General features: G+C 33.2%; 1 protein-coding gene across 1 annotated transcript in view; it reads left to right on the top strand.

Moving 5' to 3' along the window:
* Window positions 1–23,895, top strand: part of Pde6 (Phosphodiesterase 6) — a 221,019-nt gene that overhangs the window by 14,664 nt on the left and 182,460 nt on the right. Inside the window, exon 2 of the mRNA XM_076409732.1 lies at window positions 881–1,418. Coding sequence (XP_076265847.1) covers window positions 881–1,418 — 538 coding nt within the window. The remainder of the gene's footprint in view (window positions 1–880; window positions 1,419–23,895) is intronic.

A 23,895-nucleotide genomic window follows, 5' to 3' on the forward strand; every position in this document is an offset into this window, starting at 1 on the left:
TTTGCTGGTCTATTTTGCAACAATACATTGTTCAATTTGATCATATAAAGCCGATAGGTATCCGCAGTAATACTTTCGCTCGGTTTTAGCAGCCCGTGATACACTACAACTTGTTGATCTCACCATATTGCGCATGAAGACTTTATGGTCATGAACATTCAGTTTCGGTACCAATGTGGATGACTCTCCCGAGATAACCCATCACTTTTTACGCTTGAGATTATCATGGTTGATCCACTTTTCATTATCAGTCACAATGCACTAGACAAAAATTTAATTTTTTGCTTGACAAGTAATGACATCGCGAAGTTGAAACAGTTCGAAAAGGAATTTTCAGCCAATTCGCATGCATGCAAAAATCCCATAGCATGCAAACGTCTAAACATTTTTAAACATTTTTTTGGTCCTCACTTTTAAAATTTTGAAACCAAAACCGATAATTATGGAGCAGCATCACCATAAGATTCTAAAAATTTTTATTGAGTTAAGTTAAGCCACAGAAGTAAATGGACATGGAAAGTGGACTCAATAATACTAAATGAAAAAGCACTATTTTGCGTAGAGAGATATTAAAACTAAAAAATGTAACAATAAGTTTAGGATATTTACATTGATACTTCGCATTTTTACCAATATCGCTGATTAAAATTCATGTAAGCACCCAATATAATAACCATACGGCAGCATTTATTCGACGTTTCTATATATCTATAGTATTGCAAAGATCACACCAAAGAACTTACAATTAGAATTTTATTTTGGGCAAAACAAACTTCTGCTATTCAGTCTCGCGAAATACCTCTCATTTATGGTTCAGTATTGCTTTCTTAGATCACATTCTCTAATTATTTCATGTCTCTTAATTTGACTCTTTTCGTAGGACGTGGCTGGAATCGAATCCTGCGGTCCTGGAACGCTGGCTTCGGGACCACGCCTCCGATGAGCTGCGACGCCGTACCATAGACGCGCTCTCGTCGGCCGCTACCAGCCAGCCCGCACCAACCGAGAACCGCATCAACGGCAACGGCCAGTTACAGGTGTGGTACCCTCCAGGGACCAGGCGCAATCTCCAAAATGTCCGTCCAAGTCGCGATCTCGCCTCCATGGACGAGTCCGAGCTGTTCATGGAGCTCATCCGGGATATCGCGAACGAACTCAATATCGACGTGCTCTGCCACAAGATACTCAGGAACGTTTCGTTGCTGACCAGTGCCGACCGAGGATCGCTCTTTCTGGCCAAGGGGTCGTCGGATTCCAGATACCTGGTGTCGAAATTTTTTGACGTCCGATATGACACGACGTTCGAAGAAGCGATCAAACGATCGAGAGCGGAGGAGATCAAGATACCCTTTGGTGTTGGTATTGCTGGTACCGTTGCTCAAAATAAAGTCATGATTAATATACGTGATGCTTACAAGGTACGTACAGTTTGAATAATAATTTGAAATAATATTTTAGAACTGCGTATATTTTCCAGTAAAAATAACATTTAATAACAATTAATTTCTATAATAAATAAATATCAGTTCAATTTAATAGAAGAGATATTATACATCACACAAGTTTCGGGCCTGATATATAACGCCCCTTTTAGCTAATTTTCGGAAAATTACTGAATATAATCAAATAGTTATAATTTTTAAACACCTGACGTCAACACTTCTGGCGCTTATTTAACAATCTAGCAAATTTACGGTGATCTAAACAATACCACTTTGCTTGTTATATTTAATCGCACCGATGATTCAAAGCACGATATGAAGCTATTAGAGAGACAAACAGAATATTTTATGTCGATGTGTAACGATATAAAAAACATGAACTCATAAGTTCACAACATTATCACCTCCGTATTTTAGAAAGCGCATAAAATTTTGTTGATTAACTGGAAATTGATAGAGGTTGAATGAAGAAATAAGCAAGGTTTTCCATTAACGACGCTTGCACTTTAAAGTAGGTTTAAAAAATCAGGTTAAACATGTGATGTCAGCTTCGGTTTTTTTATGAAGCTATTAATATGGAATTATCTAAGATTAATATATTTGATCACTACTTTTCACTGGCTTCATATTTTATAACACTAAGATTTTTTGTGATGAAATCACAACTGTCTTGATATCTTGTATATGTTGTTTTAGGTAACAATGCTGTACGAAATGCTCAGTTATTCTTTCAAAATAGTCAAAATTTCACAAATTAATAGAATATACTTTGGACATAAATTAGTTCACATTTTGAAGATTTTAAGGAACAAAAACCTAAACCTGTTTTACTTTAAAAACACATTATGTAAGTATATAAACACATTAAGCCAAATGAAGAGTTTCAAGGTTCTTTCGCTCTATGGATATTTCATTAGACTTCTGGAAAATCACCACAACGATGAAACTACTAGCATAAATTGTTGGATAGTTGTAATACTTTCAGCAAACTTAAGGGAATCTATATTGAAAAATAAAAGTAAATACTAGTGAACGCCTTGTGGTCGAAATTCGACCACAATATATTAAATCAATCAAATTTCTCTTATAATAGCCCAAAAGGGCTATTCTTAAATGAAATTTTACCAAAAACTTCTTTAAATAGTATTTTCTATATAAAATCGGCATTGCATTTGGTACATATCATTAATTAAAATAATAAATGTCTCTATATTAAAATATATGCAAACTAACTCACGAGCTAACACTAACACTAATATTGTTTAAATTGCATTTAAATAAATCTTATTTTCATTAACTTTTAATAATCAACAAAGTATTAATAAGAGTAAATTACCGCTGAAATGTAAAATACCACTGAAGATTATAACAAACTATCATAAGTAAGATAATTTTCAGAACTGTAACAACTTCAGAGCATCGAATATAAGTATATATGACCTTTCTTTAATTTTTATATTATAAACAAAAAGAGGATAATAAATGAAGTAGTACTTCTTTATAATATAAAACAGAGAATGTATGAAAAAAATATTTTGAAATTGATTAGGTTATGGAAGCTAAATGTAATTTATCTTTAAAAATTTAGAAATATTATTTGGAGTAATATGATAACTTAAATCTAGGTATATAAATAGCAGGACCCATCGGCCCTATCCCATGCTCTCGTGAAATAATGTTTATTCATTTCACTGCTGTATTTTTTATTATATGTACCTCAATACACAACACTACACAAGATCAGATGGTTTGATTTTTTTGAGTCTATGTCCTGTTCTGGTGCTATGTATAGTTGCAATATTTCAGTATTCGTATGAGAATGGAGTCTTTCCTCATGCCCCCTTGCAATTTCTTGATTCCTTGACCGACTGGGGGTATCTGAAGGTCTCGATGTAGGTAATCAATCCTATAGTATTTGGGTGCCCCCACAATACCCCTCAGGACTTTGTTCTGAAAAAATTGTATTTTGTTTATGTTAGTCTTTCCGGAACATTCCCATAATTGAACCCCGTATGTCCATATAGGTTTCAGTATTTGTTTATATAATACCAATTTATTATATACTGATAATTGTGATTTTCTTCCAATTAGCTAGTACATTTTCCTATATTTCAATTCCAGTTCTTTTCTTTTATTCTTTATATGTTCCTTCCAGCGAAGTTTTGCATCGAGATTCATTCCTAGCTATTTAGCGTTGTTGCTATATGGAATGATAGTATAATTTAATGTTATTGGTGCTTGTACGATCTGATTGTATGTGAACTGCACATGCACAGATTTATTTTCATTAATTTTGAGTTTCCAAGCTTGTGTCCAATTATTTATTTTGTCACTTGCCTATTGTAATTTTCGTGAGGCTTCTTCATTATTGTCTCCGACTATAAAGTAAATAATTAAAATAATTGATACAAGGTTCAAATAATAAAATGTTATATAGTCCCATATATTATTGCATTAATCGTTAAACACCTTAATATTTCATAATTTCATCTATCTGTCCTATGTGTTCCAACTATGTAAATAATGTACTTAATATTATTTTAATTCCTTCGTATTTTTTTTACTTCATTTATGTATTCTCATAGTCTTATCTTTTATTCATATCTGCCACCTAAAATATATATTACAAAAACAATTAATACACCATGCTGATTAAAAAAATAATTTCTCATTTTTCATTTTTTATTAATTTTCGTTCTATTTTTAGTTGCATGCACAGATCCCTACTTGAGTCGGTTTTAAAAGCTTGTTTAAAGGGTTCGTAGAAGAGAAAAATAAAACTAAACTAAAAAAATAAAAAATGAGCATTAACTGAGTGTGAAATTATTAGCCAAATTCATTTGAGATTCGAAAGGGTTTTTGTCATAGTAGAACATGCAAATACGAAAAAAATGATTAAAAAGAAACGTGGCGTTCAATATGATGCTACAAACTTCTTGGAAGATGTGATAATGATAATGCAGTTTACAACATTCTTCACGATACACATCGCAATACAGATCAATATGGCTTGAGGAAACTAACAAAATATTGGCAAATGATGGATCGCCTGCTATCGTAAAGCTCAACCACATCTAGCTAGATCAAATGCAAGAGTTCCAAGTATTTACAATCAATAATATCGCAATTTTTGCTTCTTCAAGGAGGTGCGTTTGTAAAAGAGAAAATATTACAATAATAATATATTACGGTGATCAGATAAACACTGTATAACACTGTCACTGTCAATAATCTAAGCACATACAAACAGTCCTATGAATAAAATTAAGAAATAATGGAGATTGTAAAAAAGTGGCATAAGATTAAAAATATTATTTAAAAATTTGAATTATTGATGAGTATGTTATAGATAGACAAATTAATTTTTCTTCTATCTATAAAAAAAAGTGAATTGTGATACCGAAAATATTATAACCGACTCAATGGCAGACGGCCATATTACGTGAATATTTCATTACAACAAAGGCGTCGCTTTAAACCTCATAAACGCAGAAAGATATGCTTCTCGGTATATCAAATGATAACTCGTTTTGGTAGGCAGTGGCAGAATAATAAAAAAATAAATTTATCGCCCTTCCAGCATATATAAGGGAAAGAAAACATTACTAATAATATTCGAAGGAAATAATATGGGAGCTCGTTGTATAAATATGAATGTTATTCATAGTATTCATGGTGCCATCCAGAGGATGGTGTTAAAATTTCCGTTTCTAAATTCGTTTCCGAATATATACAGTTTTTTTTCTTTTTCGTCCCACATTTTGTAATTATTATATCACCAATATATATATATATATATATATATATATATATATATATATATATATATATATATATATATATACATATATATATATATATATATACATATATTTATATATATATATATATATATATATATATATATATATATATATATATACATATATATATATATATATATACATATATTTATATATATATATATATATATATATATATATATATATATATAATAAATTTTTATTCTGTATATAAAATTATAGATACGTAAACGATTAGAAAGGAGACTATTATGTCTCTATGTATATCTCTATGAATATTATGTCTGTATGTTATGGCGCAGTGGTAAAGAAGAAGCGTTACACACTGCGCGTCTCGCAACTTAAGATCGACACCGCAATAATTTCATGGCTGGATAACGTCACGTACCTAGGTCTTCACTTCGACCGACGGTTCGATTGGCATTCCCAAATCCAGAAAGCAATCCAAAAAGGTTCGGGGATAGCAAACCTGCTATCTTCTCTGATCTGCCCTTCTAGCATTCTTCCCATCTCCATCAAATGCTTATTTTACAAGATGTTAATTCGGTCCGTACTCCTCTACGGATCTAATGTCTACTTCAAGTTTGTTAAACTCAACCAGGTCAAACGGCTTCAAGTTTTCCAAAATAAGCTCCTCGGGAGAATATCAAACGCTCCATGGTTTATATATTCTTATATATATGTATATATATATATATATATATATATACATATATTTATATATATATATATATATATATATATATATATATACATATATTTATATATATATATATATATATATATATATATATATACATATATTTATATATATATATATATATATATATATATATATATATATATATATACATATATTTATATATATATATATATATATATATATATATATATACATATATTTATATATATATATATATATATATATATATATATATATATATATATATATATATATATAATAAATTTTTATTCTGTATATAAAATTATAGACACATAAACGGTTAGAAAGGAGACTATTATGTCTCTATGTATATCTCTATGAATATTATGTCTGTATGTTATGGCGCAGTGGTAAAGGCGACAGGACGGTCCACCTACTGTTGCGATAGTCGCGGTTTCGAATCCTGCTGGAGCATGGTCCTAAATTTATGTTTGTGATCGCCTTTAGACAAGAGTTTATAATCCGACAAGGCAAATGATCCCAGCCATGCCAGTAACCAGGCTGGGTAAGACCGGATGTCTTCTAGGATAATTTCTAAGTTGGTCGCTCGTCAGTCGGTAGGTTTAATATACCAGAACCGATAAACCATCGTTGGTAAAATGAAACTTTAAAATATTAAGGAGTGTAGTGAAAATACTGAAAGGAAAGCACCGGGTCAAGATAAGGTGTTGAAAAGATGGTATTGTGTCGATATATATGAAAAGGTTTTCTTATATATCGACACAATACGTACTAATTATCAATCTTGTAGAATTTGTTTCCCTTTCTATAATATATTGTAAATTTTCACTAATAATTCTGTAACTTTTTGAATCATCTTTTCAACACCTTATCTTGACTCAGTGCTTTCCTTTCAGTATCTTCAGTACACTCCTTATTGCTCTTCATTTCTTTCTATTTTATATTTTAAGGTTTCATTTTACCAACGATGGCTTATCGGTTCTGGACCCAATATTTAACGTGGGCTCCGAACCACGAACCTCGTCCTATTTACCTAAAAGTGACTGTAATAATTATAAAAGGATTATTATATTATGCAATGTCACGAGGATACATGAGAAAATTAAATAAAATGGTCTGAAATCAGTAGTAAATAATTTGGCAACAAAATCTAGAGCAATCTTAGAAAGAAAAGAAATATACAATACCATATATTTAATATAAGACATTTAGCGGAAAAAGTTCAGTCCCAAAAAAATAGATATATCTAGCTTTTATTGATTTGGAAAAGGTATTTGACAGAGTAAGAAAAGAGACATTATAGGTTATGTGAGACCTAAAAGATGTAAGTAATAAAATTATAGGAAAATTTTAAGAAATGTACAGTATGTACCAATGTCGTTCTTGTAATTATTGAAATAAAAAGTCGTCAAAACCCAAGTAAAACTAAGAAAAAATAAATAAAGAATATGCTTCCGCCATATGGAATATTATTAATAGTCGTTGCAGATTAATTTATAATTTTGTGTTACTATAATGACTGCTGTTCATCATAAATATAAATTTATGGGCAGGATTTAAACCTGCGACTATCGCAACGACTATCGCAGTCGGTGCGGATTAACCTACTATTTGTCTTTACAATAATTTAAACCTAGCTATATGTCTAGAAGAACCCATCAGCTCTGTCTTAGTCTCTGGTGTAATAATGTTTATGTATTAACACTGCTGTTTCTATTAAATGCATCTTTTTTTTTGTTCTGGCCTAAAAACCAGGCGGTGGAATGCATGACGCATACCTGGTCGCGGAGATTTGCTCTGGAGTGACAAGGTGGACCGGGTTATGTGAGACTGCCTCTGGGCTTACCAATACACTAAACCGAAACCGCCTCACAGTTGACCCCTGTGGATCACTACTGCTACTGCATTCAATTTGGGGATATGGCACCCGCTGATCGGGCAGCCGTTATTGGGCACGAGGGCCCGGCGATTCTATTGATTCGCGAACCTGAGTTAACACATAACTGGGTACTGTTGTATGGGGGCAAAAGTTATGAATGTAGCGACGGATGAGGTCGTTTCAGCCTGGAAAAGGGGGGGAGCTTGGCGGTGACGCGGTGCTAAGCTCCCAGCATGTCGAACAGCTCGCGAACAAGCGCGTTTTCAGAAGAACTTGAGCTGAGTTGTTGTTTGTGGAATGATTGAGATATGAAGTGCTTGATTTCTGGAGTGTCAGTTTCCCTATGAATTTGATTATTTCTGACAAACCATGGAGCGTTTGATATTCTCCTGAGGACCTTATTTTGGAAAACTTGAAGCCGTTTGACCTGGTTGAGTTTAACAAACTTGAAGTAGACATTAGATCCGTAGAGGAGTACGGACCGAATTAACATCTTGTAAAATAAGCATTTGATGGAGATGGGAAGTCTGCTAGAAGGGCAGATCAGAGAAGATAGCAGGTTTGCTATCCCCGAACCTTTTTGGATTGCTTTCTGGATTTGGGAATGCCAATTCCCAATGCCGCCGGTCGAAGTGAAGACCTAGGTACGTGACGTTATCCAGCCATGAAATTATTGCGGTGTCGATCTTAAGTTGCGAGACGCGCAGTGTGTAACGCTTCTTATGGAAAATGATGGCCTGGGTTTTCAGGCCATTGATTTGCAACCTCCAGAATTTGAACCACTTGACCGCATGATCGAGCTGCTTCTGTAATAACGTTCATGAATTGTAACTTCGAACCTAGCGGCCGTGAAGAAAGCGGTGTCGTCAGCGTAAAACGCGACGTCAATGTGCTCTTTTCTCGTATTAAATGCATCTCATTGCACTACATTACACAAGATCAAATGGTTTTATTCTTTTGAGTCTGTGTCTTGTTCTAGTTTTATCAAAAAGTTGCAATACTCCGATATGAACATGAGAATATCTCATTTCTTATGTCTCTTTGTAATTATTTTGATTTTCTGAGCAACTGTCGGTAATTCTCTAATAATGTCGGTAAGCTCTCGGTGTAAGCAATTCTTCCTACGAGATTAGTATCATCTTACGTAATAAATGAATTGGTCTTTTTATACTTTTAAATATTGCTAGGAAATTATTGCTCAGGGTACGGAGCGGTACGGCGTACCCTATCATTAAAGTGGCGTAGAATTTTTAAGTTCAATTGGTGACGAATAAGTATTTTCCCGGAAATTACTTAAGAAACTAGCATTCCAATTCTATTAGGCATCCCCTGGTTACGCAAAATATTTGCGTTCGAATATTGGACTTTTGTACAAATACTGAAGTCTTTTAATAAAAAAACCGATTTAATATTATAGTATGTTACCTGAAGAAATTTCCTGCTATACAAAGGAATAAAATAAACAAGCAACAATACTGCTATACCTTTCGTTGACGTCCTCTGTACACAGTCCCCTTTTCAATAAGTGAATAGGTTGTGTAATGGGTCTGTTGGGATGCAAAAGGAGATTTTACAAAAATTGATTTTCGACAAAAAGGGATTTCATTTTCGGCAAAGACCAACAAAAAGTCCCATTACAATCCAGTAAAGTAATCGTGAGGGAGATTACACGTTACTAAACCGTTGAAACTAACGATTTATCGAAAGGAAAGGTTCCGAGAATCGATGTATTTGGTGACTGTCAACAACTCAACTAAATAAATTAGTGTTGAAAACTTGGCTTTATTTATATTCTCTATTCCTACAAAAGTGGTATTCAAACTATATTGATACTGTTAATTTCAAAATTAATTTCAATGAAAAGTATCGAAGATGAGGAATTTTTTTTTTTAAGAATGAACGAAATGGAAATGAAATATATGCTTGAATTTGTTCATTGAATAAATTATTTCCTTATAGATAATATTATTAGGAAAATGCATTCAGTTCTGTATAAGCTACAGCACGTAAAAAATATACGCTCTTTGTAGCACAAATATAATGAAACAAGGAAAGGAAAAGAAGACTGAAAGATAAAAGCACGATTGAAAAAGACGACAGAAAGAAGATTATAAAAATGTGTGATCATCGTACCGTTTTCTAACTTATTCCAAAGTCTATCCTAACTTATTTTAAATACTATTCTAACTTATTCTAGAGATTATTATATCTCACCCTATGTGACTATTAATCAATTTGGTTAATAGTGGTACGGTAGTTTGCGTTTGAGCCTACGCACTTCATTGTCATCGCGCACATTTAACTGCTTGGCGAATGCATTGAGGTACACTAACAGTCTTTCAGAGTACTTTGCTCTAATACTTCAATCACAATTGTTATGGGTTCTAAGGGGATATCGCGCTGAATTAGTTTGTTGGAGACGTAATATGCAGCATCGAGGATGACTCGCAACACTTATTGTGGAACCTTTGGAGGATAGCTATGTTTGAATTGCTAACGGTACCCCACAGTTCAGTACCATAGGTCCAAAGGGACCTAAATATTGAATTATACAGCAAAACCTGGTTATCTAAGGATAATTTAGATTTACTCCTTATCAGCCAACACATGTGGTTCAGTTTAAGCTCAAGCTGTTTATGTCTTGTCATTATGATCTATTCAAAGTTTATTTGTATATGCGTCATCGAAATTTGTGATTATTATCAGTTAAGTATAAAGCTCTGATGTACTTGAACGATAATAATTAACGTTTCAATTTTTATAAATCGCATAATGATGTATAGTTTATTCCAAGTTATTTTTCATCTAAATTTATGACGTCAAAACATCGCAATGTTGCCGCATCAACTCTGAGTTTTAGTTCAGTTTGGCTTTGACATACAACAAAATTCTATTTTTAAAATACATAATGACACAAAAATGTTATCAAACATATATAGTTTATTTTAACATTATAGTACATGCATATATTATCGAAGGACTTAGAACTATAATTAAGAACACAGGTATAATAGTTTGTAGGTCAGAGTTGTTTTATTTTGTTTGCATTAAACTCTTCCGTTCCTCCCATGAGTAATTAACAATTATATATCAAAGTAATGTATTTTACTTTCATTAGGGAGCATATTTACCTATTTACGCTTAGTTCTTGTTTACTTCGATGGTGTATTTACTTGTCAAGTCATCTTAATATCATTGTATATTTTATTTCTTGTACTACTACCTGTGTACAGCATTCTTGATAAAACTAACCACTGAATTATCAATTACTTGCTCTGTATGTCTTATCAAGTAATTCCAAACTGAACAGCATGTCTATTATAATAAGTTTTTGCTACCCCTCATATCAACTGGATTGAATTAAATATACAGTGATAGGGAGGAAGTCATAATACTATGTGACCATATCGTTCAGCCATCTGATCTAATGTATATCTTTTTCGGGCTTAATTCTAAAAAAAGTAAATTTAAAAAAACGCATTGAAATATTTCATTTGTATTTACCTTGTAACAATTTGAAATAGTTCAGTTTTTTGCATAGTCTCTCCAAAACTCAATTCATGTTTTGAAAGCCATTCCTTCATTACAGCCTATGTTGATGCTATTGTTGGGATTTTTTCCACCAGTGTGCTATGATATGGTGCAACTGTCCAAAATAATAACTGATGGTTCCAGCAGGTTTTTTAACAATTTATTTTCAAATCATAACAAAAACATGTTATGGCTCATTTCTCCATGGTAGTCGCCCTTGGATTTGGAGGAAAACACTAATTTTCCACCAGGAAGAAAACCATTCTTATTATGATATTGTGATCAACAAAACCTAATTAAATGCCATTATAACTTGCCGTTAATTCTTCCGTTAATTTTTATTGTCTTTACACTTTTTTGTTACTATCTTGCCAAGATATAATAAATTATAAACCATTTTGAAGTTTTTAGTTAGGTTTTAAATTGGTTAACTAATTTATGGATTTGTTCTGTTGTTTCGTGTTTATTACGGAAGCCAAATTGATGGTTTGGAATAATATTTCTCTCTTCTGTGGTTATTTTGAGTCTCTTAATGTATAGTTTTTCAAAAAAATTAGTGATCACAGGTAACAGGCTAATAGAACGATCAGACGAGACGTCTTCTGATTTTTCCCATTGTTTAAGAATCATACTGATTCCAGCAACTTTCCATGTGCTAAGAAAGTAATTAAGTTTTAACATGGCATTAAATATATATGTATACACGTTATTAAGTTGATGCACTTTTCTGAGAGCAGCTTTTAAGATTCTTCCAGTAATTAAGTCAAAACCAGGATATTTTTTAATATTAATTTCTATAACCATTGATAGTTTAACTTCCTTAACAGTAAATTTCTCATGTGGCAAATAGATTTGAAATGGAGTATTAAGGAAGTTAACTTAACATTTTCTTCTGATGCGGATATTTCAGACGAGTACGGATTAAATACTGTTTTTAAGTGTTTAGAGAAGACTTCCGTTTTATCTTAATAATTACTAGCTCAGGTATATTTATTAATTTTAATGGGAGGATTGTGTTGTTGAGGTTTTTTAAACTTTCTTGTTACTTCCCAGAGAGAATGTTCCATTCCATCAGTTGGCGTTAGGTTTTCAAATTAATTTTGATTTCCTTGTTCGTTATTTATTATCTTTTTCAGCCCTTTTCTTGCCTTGTTGACTTTTCCCTTGTTTTCTTCTGTTCCTATTTGTGGCCATATTCTTCGCAGACTTCTCTTTTCATCAATTTCTTGTATCGTATCGGTAATTCCATTTCAATCTGACGGCCAATTTTTTGCTCACCAGTAGAGATATGCTCTAGATTTTGTGCCTTTATCTCTTTGACCAATTCTCTGCCTTTTGGTCTTATTAATTTAGAACCCCACATTACATGTTTTGCATTGTAGTCTCCTTCGGCAATGAATCTATTACTCATCGTGTTAAAGAAACCGCGATTTTTGATCTGGCTTTTTGTTGTGTTTAAGTGGACAATAGATAACACTCATTGTTAATGGCCCATGTACTTCTTCTTTGATTACACTGATGGCTTGTAAATAGTCTTCGTTGAAATCTCTTTAATAGTGTTTTATGTTTTTACGAATAATTATGGATGTTCCTCCTTGTGCTTTATCACCTGAGCGTTTTTATTTTTGTAGTTTTTTGTACTTTTGTTAGTTTGTTTGTACACTGATTATAGAGATCCTCCGACTTTTCGATACCATTTTTGTAGTACGATTTGTCATTTGCTTCAAAATAGGCCTCAGTTTCGGCGATCACCTCCTCATTCGATGAACATTTTTTATCAGTGAGCTTTCTTTTGAGATATGAGAACAGCACATAGTCACTGAGGGTCAGATCTGGAGTATACGGTGGATGAAGTAGCAATTCGAAGCCCAATTCATGGATTCTTACCATCGTTTTCAATGATTTTTGACACGTTGCATTGTCTTGGTGAAGCAGCACTTTTTTTTTTAATTGCGGCTGTTTTTCGGCGATCTCGTCCTTCAAACCGTCCAATTTTTCAAGGTAGACAATGAAAAGTATGCATGCGCATCCCAAAATACAGACGCCATAACTTTTCCAGCCGATTATAGCCTTTTCCCAAGCTTTGTAGAGGGTTCATCATGTGTAGTCCACTCGGATGACTGTCGATTGGACTTCGGAGTGAAATGATGGAGCCATGTTTCATACATTGTCACATGTCGACGCAAAAACTCGGGTTTATTATGCTTGACTCGTTATTTTTGGTCACAAGTGAGCTGGCGCTTTTCCCTTCAAAAAGCCATATTTCATCATCATGCGAAATTCCTTTTTATCCATTGTTTTCACAATAACAAAAGTTACTTCACTCAAAATGGAATAATTTAAAAACTAATGATCTGACAACTACCAAATTTATACACGAAACTTTTCAGAATTAGGGCTAACTAAAAAACATATGGATTTAATTCCTCAGATTCAAAAAGTAACAAAAAATCTGAAAATTAATGGTTGAAAAAAATTAATTCAACTTAAAACAAGAAAGTGAAACAAGGGAATAACCGACATCAATTCACACAAGTATTGCTTTAAAAAATCCCGGCTTAACTTATTCGTGACGTAATACCTCCCTCTCTACATTTACTTTCCTGACAGTGGCCGTATCTGAAAAATTACAAAAAGAGAAAACAAAAAAAACTTGTTACAAAAGCAATTCAAACCGCTTGTGGAGTAATTAGCTTCGGATTGGACAAAAGCACTCGGCAATAAGGAGTGGCGAACATCACTTCGCCGTGAAACTGAGGAAAATTACTTCGGGCATCTGCTTAAACCGATTTTACCGGCTTTTCTTTCTTTTTTCTTTCTCTCGGTAAAATGGTTTGACGTTTTTTTTCCTGTTCGGTCTTCGGCGACGAGATTGGGACTCGATAATAACGAGTTCTTAAAGGAGTCGATTCTAAATGACTCTCAATGGAAAATGATCAAAATATTTATATTCTCGGATAGGCTGGAGTTATTTTTAGCAAATTTACGTCATAAACACGAATTGATTGTATTTCCAGAGAACGATGGCGGAATTTGGTCTCATTAAAATTATGTGATGATATTTAAATCACTATAATTTTGATTTAAGAAATGTTGATTTTTTGAAATATTTGAGCAATGGAAAACATTAAATTATAGTTGCAAGAAAGGCATTTAGGCAATTTGTTTTGTTTATTAGTTACTCTAAAACTAATTTTTACAGTCTATGAGAACCCCCTCAGGCCTTACCCTTGTCTTTGCAGTAGTAATATCTGTTGAGATGCGGGAGAGTAAACAAGGTTGTAAATTAAATAAAATTTATTTTCTCTCTTCCTTGAGTAAATTAATACCTAAAGACGAGTTGTTTAATTGATAATAAAGAATACATATACATATACATATATATATATATATATATATATATATATATATGCATTTAAAAGATATTACTTAATACGTCATGGGAAAAGGATTATGATTCAAATCGCATGTACCTCCTATTAACGAAAAATCTAGACTGGCTAATGTAGACAGGAATTCTATGCTTTCAACAATACTTCAATTAATAAAATAATTTCTTCAATTAATGCTCATTCAATTCTTTCTTCTTCATTCAATTCAATAGTTTCTTCTTCTACATTCTCGATAACACTCTCTCAGTAATACTTTACTCTTCTCATTTTGCAAGTCTTTCCCTCCGTATTCATGCAAATTACTGTCAGACTGATGCACACTGTTTTATCGCTGAAGCTCCTCCCTCGGGTTCTTGGTGGTGGTGGACAAGGCTGGTCCAAGAAACCCTTTTCTGTACTCCGATTCGCTGAAAATATCGGGGTGGGAAATACTCTTCCAGCTAGGAACTTCTCACGCTGATAAAACATGTGCATTTCGGACTCTTAAGGAATTTCCAAAAATTCCACGATTTCGGGTCTTCTTGATATATTTATGGTTTGGCGCCATAAAGAGTCCTCTAACATCCGACACGTTTCGTCTAGCCTCGGTGTACATAAACTCTCGTTATCCTAAACACTTGACAACAAGCCGATGGGAATCATCCTTGTTGAACACGTTTGTTCTGCTTACTTGGTATCTTTTTGCCTGTCTATATTTACCAGTGGTTCAATATACTGTGAAAATGTTTTTATCAGGTCATAATTATTTTCCATGTCATATATATTAAAAACTTCATTTAAATGGTCTAATAAATTAGACCCTCTAATAAAACCAAAAGATTTCTACAATTTTACAGTGCTGTCCCAACCATTCATAATAAATTTGCCTCGCAACAATATCCATTTATTAAATAACACCACTGACCCTAAAGACTGTTTGATGCTTTTTAGTCTCTGTTCTGCTTGAGTGCTATCTAAGATTTGTAATATTTCGGTACTAACCTCAGAGTAGAGTCTCTCCTCGTTTCTTTTGTGATTCTTTTGATTTCCCGAGTCATATCTAAAGGGGTTTGTGTGTACTCTGATCATTTTTTTATTTTAAAACTGCATTTATTGAGAACAATTGGTATACATTATCATTATATTTTGTGTCATTTTCTGCAACTTTTTGCTATATATCTCACATGCTTGTGCCGGTTTCACAGTGATCATTGGTCCAGTTTCGCACTTTGACATTTCGAAACCGCCTTCATATGAAGCCATGCTGCATCAATCTGAAAAGGTGGAAATCAGATGGTGCTATATTTGGTGATTAAGCCAAGTGTGACAGAACTTCTAACTCGAGCTGCAAAAGTGTAGCTGGCTACGTGCGGCTGACTTCTGTCATGCAACAGGATGACTATAAATCTGTTACTCGCTATTATTATTTTTTTATTTGTTCAGTTAGCATCAGTAGACATCTACAGTAATAATATTATTCGGTTTTAGCAGCTTCTAAATTAAAATTACTTCTAAATTAACATTAGAACAGGTTGATTGAAAAGTCCCCGGCCTAATATAGAAAACACAATTTTTTTGCAAAATTAGTTTTTATTTCAACATACACTGATTGTAGCGAACCTTCAACTTTTCGATACATTTTTGTAGTATAATTTGTCCTTTGCTTGGAAATTTTGGCGATCACCTCTCCATTCGACGAATATTTCTTCCCAGCGAGCATTCTTTTGAGATCTGAGAACCATGAAATAGTCGCTGGGAGCCAGATCTGGAGAATACGGTGGATGAAGAAGAAATTCGAAGCCTAATTCAGGGATTTTTCCATCGTTTTCACTGACTTGCGACACGGTGCATTATATTGTTGAAGAAGCGGCCGTTTTTTGGCAATTTCGTCCTTCAAACGGTCCAATAACGCTATGTAATAGTTACTGTTGATAGTCCTATTTTCAAGGCAGTCAATGAAAACTATTCCATACGCATCCCAAAATACAGACGCCATAACCTTGCCAGCCTACTGTTACGTTTTCCCACGCTTTGGAGCGGCTTCATCGTTTGCAGGCCACTAGGATGACTGTCGATTGGACTTCGGACTGAAGTGATGGAGCTATCTTTTCTTGATTGTCATATATCGACGCAAAAACTTGGGTTTATTACGGTTAATCATCTCCAATCACTGCTCCGAATTATCAACTCGTCGTTGTTTTTGATCAAATGTGAGCTTGCCCGGCACCCACTTTGCACAGAGCTTTCTTATACCCAAATATTCTTGAATGATATGATGTACACGTTCAGTTGATATCTTTATAGTGTCTGCTATTTCTTTCAATTCCAATTTACGGTTATTCAAAATCATTTTGTTAATTTTTTTAATGTTTTCGTCGGTAAAAACCTCGTTTGGGCGCCCACTGAGTCACCGTCTTTGGTGCTCATTTCACCACGTCTAAACTTAGCACACCTAATTTTTCGCTTCAAAAAGAAATATTTTATTAACAAGCGAAATTCCTTTTTATCCAATTATTTCACAATTCACAAACTAATGTTCCGACAGCTGTCAAATTTATAAACGCATTTTTTAAGGGTTATGGATTCAATTCCAGTAGCGCCATCTACGTGTAATTTCGGGGTCTTTTCAAATAAACTGTTAGCTTCGTGGTTTCGCCATATCACACAGCCAATCTTTTTGGTCTTAAATTCGTATTATAGCCATTTTGCATCCTTTCGGATGGACAGAAACACTTGATTCATTAACTCTTAAGCTCTCTGAATGTTTTCTGAGAGCTCACCCAATAAGCCTGGCCATTCGTTTTATTCGAAATTCGTATTTTGGTTGTTGGTTTGATTAAGATTTGTTTATATTGATTCGTCACATTTTCACCAGTAGCTCCCTCCAACGGTGTTTTCCATCGAGATTCATCCTTAACTTTGTGGTTATATGGAATAATAAAACTTTTCAGTGTTGGTATATTCAGTGTAGTTCTATGCAAATGTTTGGTTATATAACTTAATATGCACTGCAAGTATTTTGGGCAGGTGATATTTTCAATATGTGATACCTTACCTCTATAAACTATGTAGCGAATTGGCCCAATACACTTCCTTGTGGAACAATTGCGTTCGTTTCTTTTATTATAAAGTAAGACTACTTCCTCTTGTTTGACATTAAATATTTTGTCTCGACTGTATAGTTTTAAAAATCCACTGCGTTACTTCGTTAATATTCTCTGGAGATTACTAGTGAGTTCTTATGCCAAACCTTTTCGAAGATTTAGGCTGCGTGTAAGAATATAGAAGATAAGACTTAGCTATTACCTTGATAGAATTTTTCAACGATATTTGATAGTGATATTCGTTAATATATAACTGATGAATTGTTGAATGTTTATTTATAAAACCAAACTGATGTGCAGAAGTTTTTTCTCCATTTAATTGATTTTAGTCTTTTCAACAGAGTCATAAGTTCAAATACCAGCAGCAGTGAAATAGTTCTACATGGTTTCACTTCATTTCATTCGAACATCAATGATGTTTTTTGGGCATATATATATGGAATTCTAAAAAGTATTTTAAACCATATATGGATAAGCGATAGAACAACGTGATTTTCCATCACGCCTTCTATGATAGCCAACACACATAATATATCGAATATAAAGCAATATCCTCCTAAATTCTCCTTAATGGTGTCATATGTATCTTTTCACAAAATGGATACAGCTCGAGGGATGATATCAATAAAGAGATTATCCAAATGACGAATAAGATCTAATCACCAACTACTATAAAAAGGAAAAAAAAATGAATTGTATAAGGGACTAGGACTAACTAAAAGAACAGCGATGAAAATATTAGGAAATAAGACCGAAAATATTTTATTTCATTACATTCGATCACCAGGGACATGTTGTAATAAAACTGCCGCAACAACCACTTTAGTGAGTTTTATAATTCCTTTTCTCGATAGATTTTGCATCACTTGTCCAATTATTATATAATACCCCGACTTGCTTAAACGCCTACATCACTTGATTGATTTTGTCTATGGCATGTAACAAAATTCTAATCTAAGTAGAGTAGTGAAACAAAAATGTTATCAAATAAAATTTATTTTAACAGTATAGTACATCTTATGCATTTATTAACGAATAACTTAAATTACAGTTAACTATGCAGCCATAATAGTTTATAAGTTAGAGTTGTTTTATTATATATATATATATATATATATATATATATATATATATATATAAGAATATATATATATATATATATATATATATATATATATAATTTTGATGGCGTGTTACCTTATCAAGTCATTTTGATATCACTGTATATTTTTGTTTCTTCTGTTACTACCTGAGTTCTAGTGACTTTACCATATCTACAAAACAATTTGTATTCATCCTCTCTTCATACATTCTAATCAAATATTCATATATAATTTTGTATTATTTAATTAATACATTGTTACTAGTCGTTGCCACCTAACTCACAATTTGACTTTACATTAACTTAAATCTAGATATATAACTAGGACGACCCATCGGCCCTATCTCAGTCTCTGGTGAAATAATGTTTATACATGTCAGTGCTGAATTTTTTAATATATGCACCCCACTATACAACACTACTCAAGATTAAATGGTTTGATTCTTTTGAATATGTGTCCTGTTCTGGTGGTATCCAAAAGTTACAATATTTCAATATTCGTATGAGAATGGAGTCACGTTGATTATCACGTGCCCAATTTCCACATAGGTCTATTATAGGTGGACTGTGTAAACATGAGCGCTTTAGATATTTTGTGGTTTTCTAGAGTGAGTAATCAGTTTCTTTGTCATCTGTTAAATTTCTCAGATAGTCATTTATGGTTTTGTTTTTAATTTCCAGTAATTCTCTTTTCAGTCTTTGAGTTATATTGTTTAAACTAATGTTATTTTCAGGTGTTCTGTTCTGTTACCATTTTTTTCGTAATTTACGTTTTTCAACTACCATTTCCTTCACTTCTTTTGGATAATTAATTCCTTTGGTTGTACTCTTAATTTCTGGAGTATTATTCCAAGCAGCTTGTTGAATATCTACTACGAATTTTTCTGCTTCAAGATGTAATTGTTCAATTGTCTTGAGGGGTACATTTAGTTGAATTCGTTTGTTCAATTCTTCTGAAAATCCTACCCAGTCTGTTCTCTTATTTGTTAACGTTGGGTTTCTTTCTTTTCTTATTATATTTTCGCTCAACGTCAGAATCACTGGTGTATGATCTGAACTTATCTCAAAATTTTCTTCGACTTTTATATAGTTAAATGTTAGATTTCTTACTATGAAGAAATCGAATAGGTTTGGGGTTTTCCCTTGATCAGTGGGTCAATAAGTTGGTTTTCCAGTTGACATGTATCTACATCTTAGTTCAGTAGCTGCTTTATGCAGTTCATTGCCTTTAATTGTTGTCATTCTGGATCCCTATCTTGTATTTTTTGCATTAAAATCACCTCCAATTATAAATTCGCTTCATTGCAAGATGCGCTTCATTGCAGTTTGCACATTTCGGCTTACCTTTTTTGGGTTTTCTACACTCTGTGGTGATATGTTTACCTGAACATTTTTAACATCTAGGTTCCCTTCTGCAGAATTTCTGTGCGTGTCCAAGCAATTGGCATCTTTTGCATTGCCATATTAAGTTCAATTTTTTTAGAGGTTCGATTTTTATTTCGACCCCTAAATTTATTTTAATACCAAAAATTGTCTTTGTGTCCGTATCATGTTTAAAGGCTAACATAAATAGAGGTAGTGGCTTCTTGTGAACTAAAACTTCTCCTTTGTTATTTTTGGTCTTTTCTTTTTTTTAAATATTTGTCGCATTTAAGCATTTAAGCCCATTTTTGATTAGTTCTGCGATAATTTTTTCACTTTTAGCTGTTGGTGGAAGCCCCCTTGCCATAGCTTTGATATCTCTGGTTTGTTTGTCTTCATAAGGGCGCCATTGCAGTTTCAGCAGCTCTAAACAATCTATTATTTTTGTGAATGTTGTACGATATTCGGCGTTCAGTTTTATTTGTCCATTGTTTAGTACCGTTCCTTTGAATATTATGTAGTTGGACCTCAGTGTTTCGTAAAGCAAGTCAAAGTTGGCAACATTACTTACGATAATTGGGGATAGTCTGGGCATTCTATTTCTTTATTTTGTTAATTATTTTGTTTTATTTTTATTTGCTGCAGTGGAGGTCCTGGGGAATTATTTGCTTTTCTTTTTTATTTTTAACCGTTCTCTAACCTACTTCTTCCTGTAATCCTTCTTCATCTGTATCATATGTAACAATTGGACTGCTTTTGTTGGCTTGGTGATTTATCGTTATTTTGTCCTTTCCCGCAGAGCTTTGTTTATTTAGTTGTAGCTGAAGGGCATTTATTTGTTTTTGCATATTGGTTAATGCAATTTCAAGACTCTCACGCACCGACTTTTCGTTCATCCACGCATTGTATAATGCCTGTTCGTTCTGGGTTCTAGTTGTGTTCTCTAGATTCAAAACTGAAATATGTGATACGCCTGATGTCGATATTTCCATTTTATCTGGTTTTTGTACAGTGTTCTTCTCCGTACTTTTTACATATTGTTGAAATAATACAATCATTTTTATGTTTCAAATTATCCTAGGCTGCACTTGTCGTCCAGATGTTGAATTTTCGATCCTTAACGTTTTGTGGCATTTTGCATTTATTTTCTACTGTACTGACCTTTTTTCCGATCGCACTTTTATTTTTTCACCAGTCTAAAATATTATTGTTAGACTTTATTTTAACGCCGCATTTGTGACACAGATGTTGCACTTTTGTTTTGTTTCACTGACCGTATCTCCGAATACGTCTTTACTCTGTGAAAGTCAAACGTGGGCTGCAATACTCATATATAATTCTGAACAATTACACACATATCTATGGACATAAATCGTTCATACTCTACAATACAACTTCCTACAGTTATTGTATGTTAACTATATACTCACCTTTAGTTGTTTCCACTCTCATCAGACTGTTTTAGAAATTGGCATTGAATCATAATTCCATGTTCAGAAAATTTAATTCAAGTGAATAACTAAGCCATTGGTTTCTAATCTATCTAACATTATTAATAAATGTACTTTCTTGATTTTATTATATGCTTTAATAATATTATTATTTGGAAAGCAATGTCTGGAAGCTCCATTAGACCTTTTCTTGGGTTATCTTTACACCATTTTAATTTCTATATTAACTAGCAGTGTACGAAGCCTCAAAGACCATATTTCATAGTTTTAAGCTATCTATGGATACTTTCCAGACATTTTCCTCTGAATTAATTTTATTAAATTATGTTAATATTGAAAAAAACTACTCACTGTTTTTATACATTTCATATATTTTTATCCTGCTGATCACCCGCTTCGCTTGAAGATCGCTTTTTTTTCAGTCAATCCATGATTATATTTGTAATTTTTTCAGATATTTTAATGACCGTATCCATACTAATATTCAGTGCAGCTGCAACACGCTAAAACTACTTTCAATAAAAAGCCTTGCAACAAAATACTTAACAGCCAGCTTGGTGGCGCAGTGGTAAAGGCAATGGGACAGTCCTCCTATTGTTGCGATAGGCGCGGGTTCGAATCCTGCTGGGGCTTGGTCGTATAAATTTATGTTTGTGATTGTTAAAATTTGTCATTGTTCTAGGCAAAAGTGTGAAATCCGACAAGGAAAAAATTTTCTGGGATGATTTCTAAAAGTTGGTCACTAGCCAGTCAGTAGGCTTAATGCTGAGGACCGTGTTTCGGAGCCCACGTTAAACTTTAGGTTCAGTCCAGATAAACCCATATTTGGTAAAAGGAGACTTTAAAATATATATAAAAAAGTATTTAACAGTAAAAATTTTTAGCTCTCTAAAGTAATTTACTGGCAAGGGGGGAAGCTCCATTATTTCGTTCTTGTCTGAAGTAACTGATGAGCACGGATTTGAAATTTATCAAAACAAGCAAAGCGTTAACTTTGCTTTTTATAACCTGTAGTTGTTATTACTAATATTCTTAAAAATTTTGCATACATTTGACAACAGAAGGACTTTTGTAGGCTCCTTTGTTTACGTGCTCGAACGTATCAAATTATATCTCTTTTTAACTGGAATAAAATGAGAAGGAAAATATTGTCTGATTCCAAAACGGATCTACAAATTGCGGCAGAAAATTCATTAAATATCTTGATGACGTATGTTCACTGATTCTTTGGATATAATGTAGTATATGATGCGTTCTTACTCATTAATTTTCAGTAGCAAATCCATCAAGTTACTCCAAACAACGGATACAGTGGCCATTCGACACGAACGATTTTTGGATATAGTTATCCCTCACGGATTTACTTCAATTGACCAATTTGACCAATTGAGCAATTTGATCCCACTGGACATTTTTTGTGGGAGTTGCGAAGTAGCAGGCTTATGCTAATAAGCCAGAATAAACCAACGACCTTCATATCAACATTATCCAGTCATGCAATAAAGCCAGGCGAATTCATGTCACCATGGGAATCGCGTTGATCACTTGAGTTAATGTATATTTCAAGCAAAATAGCATATACTAGCATTTCAGATCAAAAATCATTTTCTTAATATCTCGCGCATACCTTTTTACGTCCACCATTTCTACATCAACCAGCTCTTATGGAAAAATTCTATATTAGAAAAAAATTAACAAACGTATATTGCTCGCGAGTTCTGCTCATTCATTCACAATTCGTCGATAATAATCCAATAATACCAATGATAACAAATTCCATATTACCCATAATGTTAAACTGAAAAGTCCGATCCAAATATATATTTTATTCATAATAAGAAATAAAAAATGGACCGCTATTTCTCTCCAGAATCCATTCGCCGGAAAAAAACTAAAATGATTCGATTTTTCGAAGAAAAAAATCCGGTCTAAAATATAGAGTTATTTGTGCGATGCCCTTTTCGCCTTCGCTCAAATCTGCCGATAGATTTTCACTCGTATATCTAGGATTTAGTTTTTCCGTTTATATAACGTACCGAACGGGATGTATGTCGAGCATTACGTTGATATTACGATCGTATGTCACGCCAAAAAGGAAATAGCGATTTCGGTAATATGATACGCCGTTTAATGTGCCAACTATATCTTTTTCTTTTTTTCATCAA

This window comes from Rhynchophorus ferrugineus, unplaced genomic scaffold, assembly GCF_030347505.1.
Source record: "Rhynchophorus ferrugineus isolate W39M unplaced genomic scaffold, kcgeb_rfMv2 rfM7, whole genome shotgun sequence".
Classification (NCBI taxonomy): Eukaryota; Metazoa; Arthropoda; class Insecta; order Coleoptera; family Curculionidae; genus Rhynchophorus; species Rhynchophorus ferrugineus.